This window comes from Manis javanica, chromosome 16, assembly GCF_040802235.1.
Source record: "Manis javanica isolate MJ-LG chromosome 16, MJ_LKY, whole genome shotgun sequence".
NCBI classification, from domain to species: Eukaryota; Metazoa; Chordata; class Mammalia; order Pholidota; family Manidae; genus Manis; species Manis javanica.
In genome coordinates, this window is record NC_133171.1 from 54051122 (window position 1) to 54067031 (window position 15910).

General features: G+C 39.7%; 1 protein-coding gene across 4 annotated transcripts in view; it reads left to right on the plus strand.

The window, feature by feature from the left end:
* Positions 1-11699, plus strand: part of STK38 (serine/threonine kinase 38) — a 39872-nt gene extending 28173 nt beyond the window's left edge. For 3 of the 4 annotated variants that reach the window (XM_073224492.1, XM_073224495.1, XM_073224493.1), the window contains 5 exons: positions 6550-6667; positions 7734-7857; positions 8065-8160; positions 9133-9227; positions 9730-11699. In XM_073224492.1, coding sequence (XP_073080593.1) covers positions 6550-6667; positions 7734-7857; positions 8065-8160; positions 9133-9227; positions 9730-9860 — 564 coding nt within the window. In that variant the 3' untranslated portion in view covers positions 9861-11699. The remainder of the gene's footprint in view (positions 1-6549; positions 6668-7733; positions 7858-8064; positions 8161-9132; positions 9228-9729) is intronic. The other variant, XM_073224496.1, reaches the window with a different exon arrangement.
* Positions 11700-15910: the final 4211 nt, after the last annotated feature.

The window sequence follows — 15910 nt, forward strand, 5'->3', positions numbered from 1 at the left end:
GTGAGTCAAGACTTCTCAATTTCCTGCCCCACCCTTTGCTACTCTGTGGTGGAAAAAAGAACTGGGTGATAAAAATTGGAGAGAAATTTAAGGGAAATGTTTCTTATTTTATAAGTATTTGAGTATATACACATAAAATTATGCCCCACAAGCTTAAAAATAAGTAACATTATTGCATTTACCTTGTTGGAAAGTTATTGAAATAGAACAAATTCACCAGTGATACATTGCTGCCTAGGCAAACATTTATTCTGATTCATTGGTTCACATTTGAAATGCAGAGTGTATGTCCAAATGTCTAGTTATTGGAAAACTGACTAGAGATAATAGAAGTGTGTATCACTCTATACTTAGGCTTTGCTAGAAACCCATAGCAAATGAAATTGATGATGGTAACACTAAACTAACAGTTGGTCTTTAGAAAGCAAGAAAAGCAGCAATGGAAAACTGCAACTCAGAATTATGCTCATGAAACATGTATTATCTAGAAATGATAGTTGTCAGTCCCCTTCCCGCCACTGACCCGCAGGTAAGGGAGGAGACCTGAAAGGGCCAGCCAGGGGACTCAAGGCGTAACAGCGCAAGAGCAGTGCCAAGAAGGCACTTCTCGTTTTTATTGAATAAATGAACTTACAATGAACTCAAACATCGTTATCCGGCCTTGAGTCTAGCCTAAGGTCGCGATGCTTCTCAAGGATACCAAAACTGTGTGAAGGTAGCTCCAAGCCATGAGAACTGCTTTGGTTCTCATCACTCAGTCCTTGACTACACATTAACAGAGTATGTGGGAAAAACAATCAAATCATGTGTGCTTATACATTTGATTTCTACCTTACTTGAATTATGTATTAACCCCATCAATCCTATAGATAGCACTTCTGCTTTTGGTGTATACAGTAGTAACTTAGCAGGTTTGCCAAATAATGCAGTTTGGCCAGACTTCTTAGTAAAATAATAAATTAGAATTCTCTAAAGTGTTTTTACTAACTCACTTAGTAAACTGTTAGTGAGTAGTAGGTAGGTGTCGGGTGTATGTGAAAATTGAAGCCTGTAGAATTGTTCATGAAAGAATCATAGGAAAGCCTTACATTTTTAAAATTTATTTGAGGCCCATCCTCCATGCTTTGAGTATTATAATTTCTATGATAAAACTGGGTCCTGGGAGAGGCATTAACTTAAACTAAACACTTTTGTAGATGTGAAAAACTGAAACATATTTGATGCCTTTTTCTGAGTATTATAATTTTTATAAAACTGAAACATATTTGATATCTTTTTCTGACATTAACTTGGGGACACTTAAGTTTGGTATGGTTAGTCATATCATAGTCTCCTTTCCTTAGGAACTCTGATATTCTTTAACTGTCTAAATTCTGAATGTGATTGAAAAACTGTTTACATAGCCTGTTGAGGGTTAGGGACTGTCAGGAACAAATGTGGATGTTTTTATTATGTCTCTCCATAGAGCAGTAGGTCTTAACTTTGGCTACACGTCAGAATCACCTGGGGAACTTCAGAACATACTGATGTATGTCTAAGTCCCACCCAGGGTTCTGATTCAGTTCGTTTAGGATATAAACTAGGTATCTGATTTTTAAAATGAATCTGAGTGATTCTGCTGTGCAGTGAAGGTTGGGACCCTCCACTGGAGAGACTGTTTCTTAAACAATAGCTCCTGTATTTTTTGGGAAACTGATATTTACCTGTGTTTTGAAAGCTAATGAAAGGTAGGGAATCTTCTGTGCTTTCTTTTTGTTTTTGTTTTTAAAGCAAGCTAAGATTTAACCTTTGGCCACTTGCTAGTATTTATTTTGGTTGTGATTAAGCTTAAATACCATAAATTATAATTATACTCTGGGACAGTCTTTATGCTCTTTGACAAACACCAAAGGGTCATATCAGATTTACTAGGAACCACTTACAGGTCTATAAGAAGGTGATTTCACAATTTCTATATTTGGAGGTAAATGTCTTTTAATAGCCTAAAATGTCTTTTTTTTAAAATATGAATAAATTAAGATTCTCATGGTGTGATTAAGGTTCTTGCCTTTTTATTCTGCCTGCAATAGAAATGGAAAAGTGTTAAGGTCATCCTCATATTACCTCTTTTGATAACTTGGAGAGAATAAAGCTACTCTCAGTCTTCAAAAGGTCAGTCAACCCTGTGCTTTTGACCTTTTGTAAATGATCCTCTTCAGGTAGTATCAAGTGGAAGGTTAATATTAGTTAATGTTTAATGTAAATTTACTGCTCTAGATGTAATTAACAGATGTAATTGATTGCTTACCTAGTCTATTACTTTTAAGTCCATTGAAAATCACTAAAAAATTGTAGACGCTTTAACTTCACTTCTTGGCTGCTTACATCATATTGTAAAGTTTTAAATATCTGTGTGGTCCTGAGTAACCTTAGGCTCCAGTAACCGATTAAGAAATAGATATGAGTCAGCTTTGTTATTAAATCACAGAGGTAAGAGATGAAGTACAGACAGGTATCCAGTCTTTGTCAGTTTATTATTACTTTTTAGTGTAGAATTTATAGAAGTGATTAAGTAGAAAATTAAATTGCTTTATTTCCCCTAAAATCCTAAATGAAATCAGAAGTTGGAACACATCATGTGTTTGAAATGACTACTAACAATTAACAAATCTCTTTTATAGGGTAGCTCTCATTGAGACTATAAATACCCAGACAGCAAAAGGAAAAAGAAGGGTATGGATTTGAAGTATTAAGAGCTTATAGTTAGAGGACGCCTGGTCTGGAAAACAAACAAAGGTTTGGGAAGAGTGGGTAGTGTCTAGATTAGAAATACCTGCTATCTGAGGCTATCAGTGCAGTACAATGAGAGTGAGCTCCGAAGGTGGGACCCTGGTTCCCAGAGTGAGAGCGTTACCTTATATCACAAGTTTGAGTTGGCTGTTGGCTATATTTTGTAACGTTAAGAGTTTTTTTTTTAACACCTTAACATTCAGCTTTGCTGGACTAATCTAGTCTCTAAGTTGAATGGCTTCTGTAGTTCCTTAACCTTTATAATTAGAAGGAAAATACTGCTGCTTCTTGAGGAGGGCCCAATCCATTTTTCAGACTTTAAAGCTTTAAAAAAAAAAACTGGCATTTATGTTATTTAATATGTGTATTTAAAAGGAAACAATGCACAATTATCTATATGGAAAAAAATAGTTCCTACCCTACTGTATACACAAAAATAAATTGTATGAAAAATAAAATTTCTAAAATTTTAGGAGAAAATACAGGGCAATAACTTTCTACCCTCAGAGTAAGAAATGGTTTCTTAAACAACATCTAAGAAGTGTAAATCATAAAGGAAAATGATTTATTTTACTGCTTTAATGAAAAAAAATCCTTCTGTATATTAAAAGAAATAAATGAAAAGACAAGCCATATGGTCCAACTACTTTGGAATTATCTTACAATTGATGTGCATACCCTACAACACAGCAATTCTACACCTAGTTACATGTCCTGCAGAAACTTGCACCTGTAAACCAGGAGACATAAGAATGCTTATCACATTTTCATAATAGCAAAAAAACTGGAAATAACCCAGTGTCCTTTGACAGGAAAACAGTTACATTCTGGAATAGAATACTTTAGAGCAGTGAAAATAATTGAACTACAACTACATATGGCACCATGGATCAGTTTTAGAAACAAAACATTAAAGGAAAAATCACATAGCAAAGACTGCAAGTAGAATAATACCAAAGCTCAAAAGCAAAACTGAACAAGATCTCACTTAGAGAAATACATGTGGCAAAATTAAATTTCTTTTCAAAAGAAGAGGAGTGATAAACTTAAGAGTTGAGCAGGAGTTAGGAGGAGAAGCAGGAAGATGGGATGGAGATGAGTGTTATGTTTGGCTTTAATGACACTGGTAGTATTTTGGTTCTTTAGTTGAACTCATGGATATTCATTTTCATTATTATGCTTCCTAATTTGATAACACATTTTTTGGTGTGTGACAAATATTACATCATTTTAAAAATCCTGATAAAAATGATAAGCCTCAGACTGGAAGAAGATAGTCACAATATGTAAAACTATAAAAGACTAATGTTCTGAATCAGGATTAATGCCCTGGATTCATAAAGAATTTCTACGAATCAGTAAAAAAGATGATGTAACAAAAAAACTAACAGGCAAAGGATCTGAACAGGAATTCACAGGAAAAACACCTCAGTGGCTAATTACCATGTGAATATGTTCAACTTTACCAGAAATAAGAGACATGCAAATTAAAGCAGCAAGATTCCATTTCCTATTCATCAAATTGGTAATGATTTAAAAGTCTGACCAAGCCAAGTGTTGGTGAGATGTGGAACACCAGGAGCTCATTCACACTGGGGGTGTTTAAATAGATAATCACTTTGGAGGACAGTTGGAATATGTCTAATTAAGTTGAAGATGCTCATAATGCAAGACCCAGCGATACCACTAGTATCCTCTGGAGTGCTCAGGAAGTGTTATAAGAATGTTTATTCGGGTGCTACTTGTCATAGTGGAACACTGGAAGCAACAAAAGTGTCCATTTATAGGAGAATGGATAAAAAACACTGATGGTATGACAGTAGTATGCAGCAGTGAAATGGGTAAATGAGCTACATGAGTAAATCTCAAAATATAATGTTGAGTAAAAACAAGTTGTATTGGTGAGGATGTGGATAAACGGAAGCCCTCCTACACTGCTGGTGGGAATGTAAGCTAGTTCAATTCAACCTTTGTGGAAAGCAGTATGGAGGTTCCTCAAAAATCTCAAAATGGAAATACCATTTGACCCAGGAATTCCACTCCTAGGAATTTACCCTAAAAATGCAGGAGCCCAGTTTGAAAAAGACAGATGCACCCCTATGTTTATAGCAGCACTCTTTACAATAGCCAAGAAATGGAAGCAACCTAAGTGTCCATCAGTAGATGAATGGATAAAGAAGAGGTGGTACATATACACAATGGAATATTATTCAGCCATAAGAAGAAAACAGATCCTACCATTTGCAACAACATGGATGGAGCTAGAGGGTATTATGCTCAGTGAAATAAGCCAGGTGGAGAAAGACAAGTACCAAATGATTTCACTCATCTGTGGAGTATAAGAACAAAGAAAAAACTGAAGGAACAAAACAGCAGCAGACTCACAGAACCCAAGAATGGACTAACAGTTACCAAAGGGAAAGAGACTGAGGAGGATGGGTGGGAAGGGAGGGATAAGGGGGAAAAAGGAGTATTACGATTAGCACACATAATGTAGCTGGTGGGTATATACAGAGAAGACAAGTAATGATTCTATAGCATCTTACTATGCTGATGGACAGTGACTATAATGGAATATGTTGGGGGAGACTTGATAATGGGGCGAGTCTAGTAACCATAGTGTTGTTCAAGTGATTGTACATTAACCCTCCCAAAATTTAAAAAAAAACAAGTTGTAGCAACACAAATAATGCAGTCCAGCATGAAACCTTTGTTAAGTTGAAATATATAAGAAGTAATATGTGATTTATGTGAATATTCATGCAAGCATTGAGCACAGCAATTTCGGGGTAGTTTTGACTTCAGTAGGGGTGGAGGGAGGGACTGTCTGGCTTTAATATAGTTTCTGTAGTTTTGTTTCAAAAAGAACAAATGACCTGAGACAAACATGGTAGATTATTAACCTCTGTTTAACATGCTTAATGAGTATGTGTGTTGTGTTTTCTGTGCTTTTTTTTTCTCTGTATTTCATAGTAAACACATTTCATAATAAATATTTTTAAAAGACAACCCAGGTATAATTTTTACTTTTAGAAGACATGTAATATAGAAAGCACCTAGGTTAGAGCCTTCTATGTGTTAAATCCTGTGCTGAGCACAGGCTTTGTATTTCACCCTAGTATTGCAGTCCTGGTATATGAGAGAAGATTGCTTGCATTTAGAAAGATCTTCCCCTAAGAACTATTTACATAAATGATTAAGTTTGGTAAATGGACATTTATAAATCTTTAACCTACAGGATGTAACTATAGCATTTGATCGCAAAGCTTCCTTTCATGATTTTATCAAATCAAAGAATATATATGGTAGAGGGATGATTTGGAGCAAGATATTTAATTTCCAAATTGAGCTCTGCCACTTAACTAGTTCTGAGGCTTTGGGCAATACTGTTTTAGGTGTTGTCAGATTTTTTTATCTGCAAAGTTGGGCTAATAGGGTCCTCTTGCTGAGTTTTGTTCAGGCCCAAAGAGGCTCACAAACGTAAGAAAAATAAAGCCTGCCACTTACTGGGGGCACAGTAAATGGTGGCACTAGCTTTTTTTTTTGACCTGATCAAGTATGAGCTGTGGCTATCTTTAGGAGGGGTCTGTTGCCTCACTGGCAAAGCTTTATGGTTCATTTTGGAAGTGCTTTGGCAAATTAGGCTTGCAATAAGCTACTGGGCTGTCCTGCTTAGTTGTGGGTAGCTGTTGGTGGTACTGGTAGCCTTTGGTCTCTAGAACAGAACTCTGGGCACCCTCCTGCTTGCTGGGCCACCCTGACATGTGGTACGTGTTTCAGGCCTTCTCCACAGTAGGCACTCCTGACTACATTGCTCCTGAAGTGTTCATGCAGACCGGGTACAACAAGCTCTGTGATTGGTGGTCGCTTGGGGTGATCATGTATGAGATGCTCATCGGTAAGTTGCATGCTTTCAGAGGACTTTTTCTGTGCAGCCAGGAAAGATTCTTACATTGATAGTAGACTGTGTTTCAGTTGGTGTTATCTAAGAATTTTCCCCCTTGTCTTTCAAAATGAAGTTACCTGGGTAGAAAGCTCATGACCATCAGGAGTATCCTACTCTATTCTCTGGCTTATAGGCATCTTGTGGTTGCTTTGCTGACCATTTATCATATTTTTCTTCTACTTTTTCATCTTCTCCATCTACTATCCCTTTCAGTCACTGGCATTTATTAAACATCATTGTTTACAGAGAACTTTAACTGGGCATTGCCTCATGCACTTCTTATTTGCTATCCCCTTCCTCTCTCAGAGCCTTCAAAGCATGGAATGCCCTGAACCCCCTGACCTCTCTTATTTGGATGGTGTGTCTGGTATTTAGGGGACACATCTGTGGGAGTGGCCATATACCTGAGAGCATGAGGAGAGTGTATACATCTGTGGCGGGACCGAGTGAGTCTGTGTGGACGACTGGTGAGGCATGTGTCTGGCTGCATTGTCTCTGGGAACATAGGATGGATGCCTGTGGAGGTGGACGTAGTCTGTGTGGAGGTCTGGTGGAGTACTGTGTATCGTTTGTGAGAATTTATCCTCTTGGCTGTAATTCTCAAAAAGAGGCAAGCATGGTGGTCACTTTTAAAAACAGCTTTTTTCTTACTGAGGTTGTTAAGGCACTTCACCTGTGTGAAGGGTATCCCTAGAAGGGAGGCATGTCCTAATCATGTTGTCTCATCCTCTTATTCAGGCAGTGATTCCCACATCTGCAGCTCTGCTTAGGTCTGCTGTCTTTTCCCAGCTCCAGCTATTAGCTGGCTCCCTGGGGGTACCAGAAGCACAGATTCACTTGGGGGAAAATAAAAAATTGGTGTAGATGTTTTCTGGGATGAGTAGAAAACCTGTCCATGTCATGGAGGGAAGAACATACAGGGTCATTAAGAGTTACAGAGAATCATGTTAAAGAGAGTGATCCAGTCAAATTCAAAGTTCTGGGATATTAAAGCTCCCAGGTTCCTTTTTTGTTACAGGCTACCCACCTTTCTGTTCTGAGACCCCTCAAGAGACATATAAGAAGGTGATGAACTGGAAAGAAACTCTGACTTTTCCTCCAGAAGTTCCTATTTCTGAGAAAGCCAAGGATCTAATTTTGAGGTACTAGTCAGAGAACCTCTTTCCCTCCTACCAACCAGGCTTTTTGACACGAGTGAATCCATTTTTCAAAAACTTCCATTATTTCCTGGGTCTGCCCCCTGCTTTCTGTCATTCTTTTCTGAAAAAAGGGAGAAGTTATTTCTTTTCTTTTTCTGAGGAGACTACTTGAGGTATTCTAAAAGGCTGAAAGGCTGCTATCTTTTCCAGATTCTGCTGTGAATGGGAACATAGAATTGGAGCCCCTGGAGTTGAGGAAATCAAAAGTAATTCTTTTTTTGAAGGCGTTGACTGGGAACATATCAGGTATATCCATATAAAAGCTTCCAGGATTATTTCAGAAAGTCTGTAGTTTGCTTAATACTAAATTGGAAGCACCATTTCATTACTGGTAAGCCAAGTAAGGGAACAGAGCTTCTTAGAAATTCAGGTCTTTTCCTGATGTTCATTGTTGGTGAAGAGTTGGAGCTTCCCGTCTGCTGTGTGCCACGGGTATGTTGAAGCCAGCAGTTCTTTCCAAGGTAAAGTGAACTTGGGTTCCACGGGGAAGGGATCATCTTAGAATCGTGTTGCACCTGGTTTTACTTAGAACACACCAGCCTCTCATGTTGGAAGCCGTGGGCAGGACTGTCCCTGCGCATAGGATAGGGGCTTTCACAAAGAGACAGAGAAGGGAGAGAGGAGAGGAGGAGGGACGGGTGGGGAGGAGCACAGAGCAGAGTGGGGAGCAGGAGTGAGAGTTGTTAGTTTAGCAGTGGGGGTTGTAGAGCGCTGCCAACGGTGCCCACCTACCGGTGGTCCCAGACTTTCTTACGCGTTCTTTCATTGCTAAACAGAGGGTGAAGTAGTTGTCATCTAATTCACAGTCACGTTCTGATTTGCATCCTTGTGATTTTTACGTTTGCTTGTTCATGCTGCGGCTTTGGCCACTCTACCTTTTGGACCTCTGGTAGAGGCAGGGCACCTGACAGGACACTCAGAGGTTCTGTCCCCTTTTTAGCAGACAGGGCAGGTGATCAGGGAGAGTGCATAAACTGTGGATTTTAATTTTTCATTATTTTCATCTTCCTTGCTCTGAATGATTGTTACTTGTGATTTTTCAGTGTAATTTGTTTCGTTTGAATCAGTCAGTTGGCATGGCCTTTCAGAGAAAGTGAGTGCTGCCTGCCAGTGGTAGTCTTCCTGCTCAGATGAGGGGCTTTTTTTTGGAGAAATACTTGATTAGTTATGATCCATGTGATTACTAACCTTAGTAATTTTTGGCATTATTCTTGGCAGAGAGAGACCTGCTGCAATATCAATTGAAATCAAAAGCATTGATGATACCTCGAACTTCGATGAATTTCCAGAATCTGATATTCTTAAGCCAACAGGTAATACCACCAACACTGTCTTCTGCTGCCTTATAAGCACAGTATTTCCCCCCAAGTTTTGGGGTGATGGTTACAAATCAGGGTAGAGAGCATGGAGAAGAACTTTAGTTCTTCAGGTTCTTTGAAAGTATTTTCCAGTGCTAATGCTGGGTAGCAGTGAGGCCTTGTCGAATGGAAAATGAATGCAAACTGCCATGTTGATACTGTTCAGCTGGGTGGGTAAATCAAAAAGATCTGTTCTTTTCCTGTTATTTATTAAATTAAAGGTGAGGTCCCCTGAAATCACAGAAATGGGAAAATAAAACTTCAAATATTTCTGAAAAATATGAATATAGCAAGCAATAAAATAGGTTCAAAGAATATAGCAAGCAATAAAATTCACAGTGAAAAACAACTTTAACCCCAGTAAACATTAGTGTGCTTCAGAATGTCATGCCTTCAGTTCTGAGGAGTCCTTGGGGTGAAGGCAGTGAACCAGCTCTCACATGTATTTCTTTTCCAGTGGTAACAAGCAACCACCCTGAGGCTGACTACAAGAACAAAGACTGGGTCTTCATCAATTACACCTACAAGCGCTTCGAGGGCCTGACGGCACGGGGGGCAATACCTTCCTACATGAAAGTGGCAAAATAGTGTCTCAAAAGCTGGCCTACTGGAGCAGAGTTTTTTGTACAACACCATGGTTTTCCTCTTGCACTCTTTTGGAAGAGCTTCCAAGAAGTTTATGAAACCCACTGATACATCATGGTAAACTCCTGAAATGTAATAGTGTGGATTCTCTTCATTATGCATCTGAAGATCTGTAGAACAAAGACAGCCATTTCTGATGCATTGCCATGAACAGCTGTCCTGCTTCTTTAGAAGTATCATGAGCCAATTTGATAGATGTTTTAAAAAAACTGGAGTTTTCCTAATACGTTCATCAGAACGAAGGGGGAAAAAAGTTGGATTGTAACATAAACTTACTGAATATCTGCCAATTCCTGTGATTTTGTGACATGCTTTCTGCCAAACCCACCAAGTATTTCTTTTTTCTTTACAGCTGAAAGTTCCATGTACTAAGGAAATAAGCAATAACGAAGCCTCATCAGCCAGCATTCTGGCTAAAGGAAATGATCTGCCATCCCTTGAGGGGGTGGTGGTCCTAGTTTCTCCCCATACCTCGGCCTCCGCAAGTGGCTTTTAATACTCTCCATTCATGGTGCACTTTATTTATGGTACTAGAATAAAGACCCTCAATCCATTGATTTATCTCTTCCCACCCATCTAAAATACTCATGCTGCTTTTCTGAGTGTTAATGGGTTGTAGTCGGCTCATGTTGCTCTTAGAAGGCCCAGAAAGCCAGTGGGCATTGCCAGGTTGTCCTGATCACATGGAAAACTCTTTCTCTTCAGGGCCGTATCAGAAAATCCCTAAGAGTTGTCATGGACCAGCGATACCCAAAATCGCTGCCAACAGGAATGCAGTTTTTTCCTGGGAACGTGGCAAGGAGAGTCCAGGCAGACAGGAGGTGTAGAACCCTCTTGGTTAAGGTGCTGCTCCTGCTCAGCCTCCAGAGCCTCCTTCGAAGCGGTGAAGGAACCAGCCCAACAGAAAGTGCAGAGCCACCTACACGTCCTTGCAAAGTTCACTCCTCGATCCTTGGTGCAACTGTGTTTTGTCTTGTCTCTGATATTTTCCTCTCCAAACCTTAACGATTTTGCCTTGGAATCCCGATTACGGGTTTGTTCTTTGCAGATGCCTTCCTGGGGATGCCCCTGTCCACCCTGAAGAGGGGCGTACAGCTTGGGCTGACCAGGCCTCTCTGCTTTGGCATTCCCTCATGAGGGATGCTCTGAATTTTAGCACAAAGTGCCTTCTCTTGAACAGCTGCCATCACCTTTAGAGGAATTTTGCTTCATCAGAAAAATGGAGTCTCCATATTAATGCATCATTTCTTTTAAAAGTTTTGGTAACTCTTAGAAGCATCATTTGCACCTATGTGGTAATTTTGCCTGTTGTAGAGTGTCACAGCCAAGCCTCAGCTGGGAGACTGCTTTCTGCCAATCTTGAGGTTAATGATAAGCTTTGAAAGGAAAGTATGTCCTAGCTTAGCCATTCAGAAAAGAAAAATGGAATATCAAAGTTACTGCTTTGGGTTTTAATATCTTAGAGGAAGAAAAAAGAATATTAGGGGAGTATATTAACTTTGGATGAAGTAAATGTGTTGCCCTTAATCTTTCATTCATGGTCTGTTAGTGAAAAGGAAGTAAATGAGATTCTTTTGTGTAACTTTGTAGTTTCTTTGCATTACCAAATAGCTGGGGTCTTGACCCCCCACATGTTGCAAGAGTGTGTGGTAAGCATGAACAAAGAGAAGTAGCAGGACTGGGATAATCTGTGTGCTGGGGAGTGGCAGGGGATGATTTGTTTTAGGGGAAATGCCCACATTTTAACTTTCAAAATTCTGAATAAACTATGTAAAAACAGTAGTGTAAATCTGTGATGTGTTTTCAAGCAAATGTATCTCCCAATTCAGAGAGACAGAATGCTCGTGTCTTCTTTTAACCCCTTTGTCTACAGAAATGGAACACTGCATCACCACTTTTAGCTGAAGTGCTTTTCTGTCTCGGAAGCTGGGACCTGCACTTTTTTGTTCACTGAGAACAAGTCTTCTGTTCGCAGCAGGCATGTGCTCTTCTGCCTGATTTGGTGTCCAGGGCAGTGGATGTTCCCTTTGTGATCAAGCCAGGGGAACACCTGCTGACAAAAGGGCTGTCAGCTGGTGGCCATTTGTATAACTGCTCACAGTCTGCCCCTATTCTCTTCCAGCCTGGGGTTGACCAGGAGCCTCACGAACTCCCAGGATGGGATTTCTTAGCCCTCCATGTCCACCAGGGCAAAGTTCGGTCTCCAGATGCTGTGTACTTGAGGAATCCTGTTGGGTCCCACTTCTTAGCTCCTTCCCTGGCTTATGGAAAGGAGCCTCAGAAAGAGGCCAGGAAGGGGCAAAGGCTGTCCAGCGTAGAACTGCAGGCCAAATGTATATTGTCTTTCCAAAGCTCTTGGGTTTCAAGGAACATGTTGGGGACCATTGGCTCAGAGTTGGTCCTATTCACAGGCAACTTGTCTCCTACTTTTTTAGGGGAAGTTAGGAAATAACTTTCCTGCATGCCAAAAGCTGCATACTGGTGTCATTCTCTCTCATTGATTCAGGAGTGCATCAGAATTTTCTTCAGTACCTGTTTCTTTTTAGAATTACTTTCAGAAGTGAGGTACAGATGAGTTCTTTGGGATTAGTATTTAGGATCTGAAAAGTAGATTGCTAATTTCAAAATATCTGTATGGCTTAATAGTAATCCTCTGCCATTGATTGCTAATACTTTTTGTCTGAATTGTTTCCTTGGAAACTACTTCCTGGGTCACCTTCTCCTGTTTGTTTCTCCTGGGCCTCTGTGTGTAACATGGTTTTTATTGAACTCAAAAAGATGAAGTGAATGATATACTAGGTAGCATACATTTCCCAGGAATGATCTGTCAAAGCCAACAGTGACTAAAAACAGTCTCCATGATGTTTTTTCAGGCATATTTTCAGTAAAAACGAACAAACATACATCTTGACCAGGTAACATTTAAGCATCCATAATGTACAGAGTTCATTACTAGGTACTGTGGGGGTGTGGTAGGGAGCTGGCCGTAGTTCTGAACCTGCAGATCAGTTTGGGAAGAGAACTCCCACCAAGGGTCTTGAGGAATGCAGCCTCAACTGTGAAGTTACTACATTAGTATCATAAGAGGACTGTGAAGCCAGAGTTGTTGGGAAGCTTTCCAGAGTGTGTCTAAGTGGCAGCGATTTGGCAGCAGGGAAAGTGAGCTGTCCAGGATTTGGGAGGCTGCTACACATGTCCCATGCTATGGCAGAGGCCTCTTCTTCGTGAAGAGCACTCTGCAGTCACTTGTTATTTCCTCATTTCCCTCCCACTTCAGCCCACTCACTCATCTGGTTTCTGTCTCTTGTGTCAAACATCAATATCAATTATCCCGTGTATAAAACATGCTACCATTAGTTTTTCAGTCTTCCCTCTGATCACTGGTGTTGTAACTGCCATGTCCATTAGCTTCTCTTGAGTCCTCGTATTCCTTGATTAACATGCTGCACTCACACTGTTGACTTTTTAAAAAACTCCGCTCACACCTGACTTCTTCTCTGTGGTTCCTCTGCTGCTACTTACATGCTGGTGGCCCCAGAGTGATCAGTGCTTTTGCCCTCTTGTCATTCACATGGTCTCTTGGTAATAATCCCCCATACTGTGTCTTCAGCTATCATATTTTTTAATAGTATGTTTATTCAAGTTGTACATTTTTTATCATTAATCTACAATTACATGAGGAACATTATGTTTACCAGACTCCCCCCTTCATCAAGTCCCCCCCACATACCCCATTAGTCACTGTCCATCAGCATAGTGAGATGCTGTAAAATCACTACTTGTCTTCTCTGTGTTGCACAGCCCTCCCTGTGCCCCTGCACACACATTGTACATGCTAATCGTAATACCCCCTTTCTTCTCCCCCCTCCTCCCTTCCCACCCATCCTCCCCAGTCCCTTTCCTTTTGGTAACTGTTAGTCCATTCTTGGGTTCTGTGATTCTGCTGCTGTTTTTGTTCTTCAGTTTTTCCTTTGCTCTTATATTCCACAGGTGAGTGAAATCAGTTGGTACTTGTCTTTCTCCACCTGGCTTATTTCACTGAGCATAATACCCTCTAGCTCCATCCAGGTTGTTGCAAATGGTAAGATTTGTTTTCTTCTTATGGCTGAATGATATTCCATTGTGTTTATGTACCACCTCTTCTTTATCCATTCATCTACTGATGGACACTTAAGTTGCTTCCATTTCTTGGCTATTGTAAATAGTGCTTTGATAAACATAGGGGTGCTTCTGTCTTTTTCAAATTGGGCTGCTGCATTCTTAGGGTAAATTCCTAGAAGTGGGATTCCTGGGTCAAATGGTATTTCTATTTTGAGTTTTTTGAAGAACCTCCATACTGCTTTCCACAATGGTTGAACTGATTTACATTCCCACCAGCAATGTAGGAGGGTTCCCCTCTCTCCACAACCTCGCCAGTATTTCTTGTTTGTCTTTTGGATGGTGGTGATACTTACTGGTGTGAGGTGATATCTCATTGTGGTTTTAATTTGCACTTCTCTGATAACTAGCGATGTGGAGCTTTTCATGTGTTTGTTGGCCATTTGAATTTCTTCTTTGGAGAACTGTCCAGATCCTCTGCCCATTTTTTAATTGGATTATTTGATTTTTGTTTGTTGAGGTGTGTGAGCTCTGTATATATTTTGGATGTGAACCCTTTATTGGATCTGTCATTTATGAATATATTCTCCCATATTGTAGGATGCCTTTTTGTTCTATTGATGGTGTCCTTTGTGTACAGAAGCTTCTCAGCTTGATATAGTCCCACTTGTACATTTTTGCTTTTGTTTCCCTTGCCCCGGGAGATATGTTCATGAAGAAGTCGCTCATGTTTATGTCCCAAGAGATATTTGCCTATGTTTTTTTCTAAGAGTTTTATGGTTTCATGGTTTCATGACTTACATTCAGGTCTTTGATCCATTTAGAATTTACTTTTGTGCATGGGGTTAGACAATGATCCAGTTTTGTTCTCTTACATGTAGCTGTCCAGTTTTGCCAGCACCATCTGTTGAAGAGATTGTCATTTCCCCATTGTATGTCCATGGCTCCTTTATCATATATTAATTAACCATATATGTTTGGGTTAATGTCTGGAAACTCTATTTCTGTTCCACTGGTCTGTGACTCTGTTCTTGTGCCAGTACAAAATTGTCTTGATTACTGTGGCTTTGTAGTAGAGCTTGAAGTTGGGGAGCGAGATTCCCCCCACTTTATTCTTCCTTCTCAGGATTGCTTTGGCTATTCAGGGACTTTGGTGTTTCTGAACTATTTGTTTCAGTTCGTTGAAGAATGCTGTGGGTAATTTGATAGGGATTGCATTAAATCTGTACATTGCTTTGGGCAGGATGGCCATTTTGACAATATTAATTCTTCCTAGCCAGGAGCATGGGATGAGTTTCCTTTTGTTAGTGTCCTCTTTAATTTCTCTTAAGAATGTCTTATGGTTTTCAGGGTATAGGTCTTTCACTTCCTTGGTTAGGTTTATTCTTAGGTATTTTATTCTTTTTGATGCAATTGTGAATAGAATTGTTTTCCTTGTTTCCCTTTCTATTAGTTCACTGTTAGTGTATAGGAAAGCCTCAGATTTCTGTGTATTAATTTTGCATCCTGCAACTTTGCTGTTTTCCAATATCAGTTCTATTGGAACTGATATTGTAGTTTTGGAGCATAGTAGTTTGGATATAGTAGTTTTGGAGTATAGTCTTTAGGGTATTCTATGTACAATATCATGTCATCTGCAAATAGTGACAGTTTGACTTCTTCTTTACCAATCTGGATTCTTTGTATTTCTTTGTTTTGTCTAATTGCTGTGGCTAGGACCTCCAGTACATGTTGAATAACAGTGGGGAGAGTGGGAATCCCTGTTTTGTTCCTGATCTTAGAGGAAATGCTTTCAGCTTCTTGCTGTTCAGTATGATGTTGGCTATGGATTTTCATATATGGCCTTTATTATGTTGAGGTACGTGCCCTCTATACCCATTTTGCTGAGAGTTTTT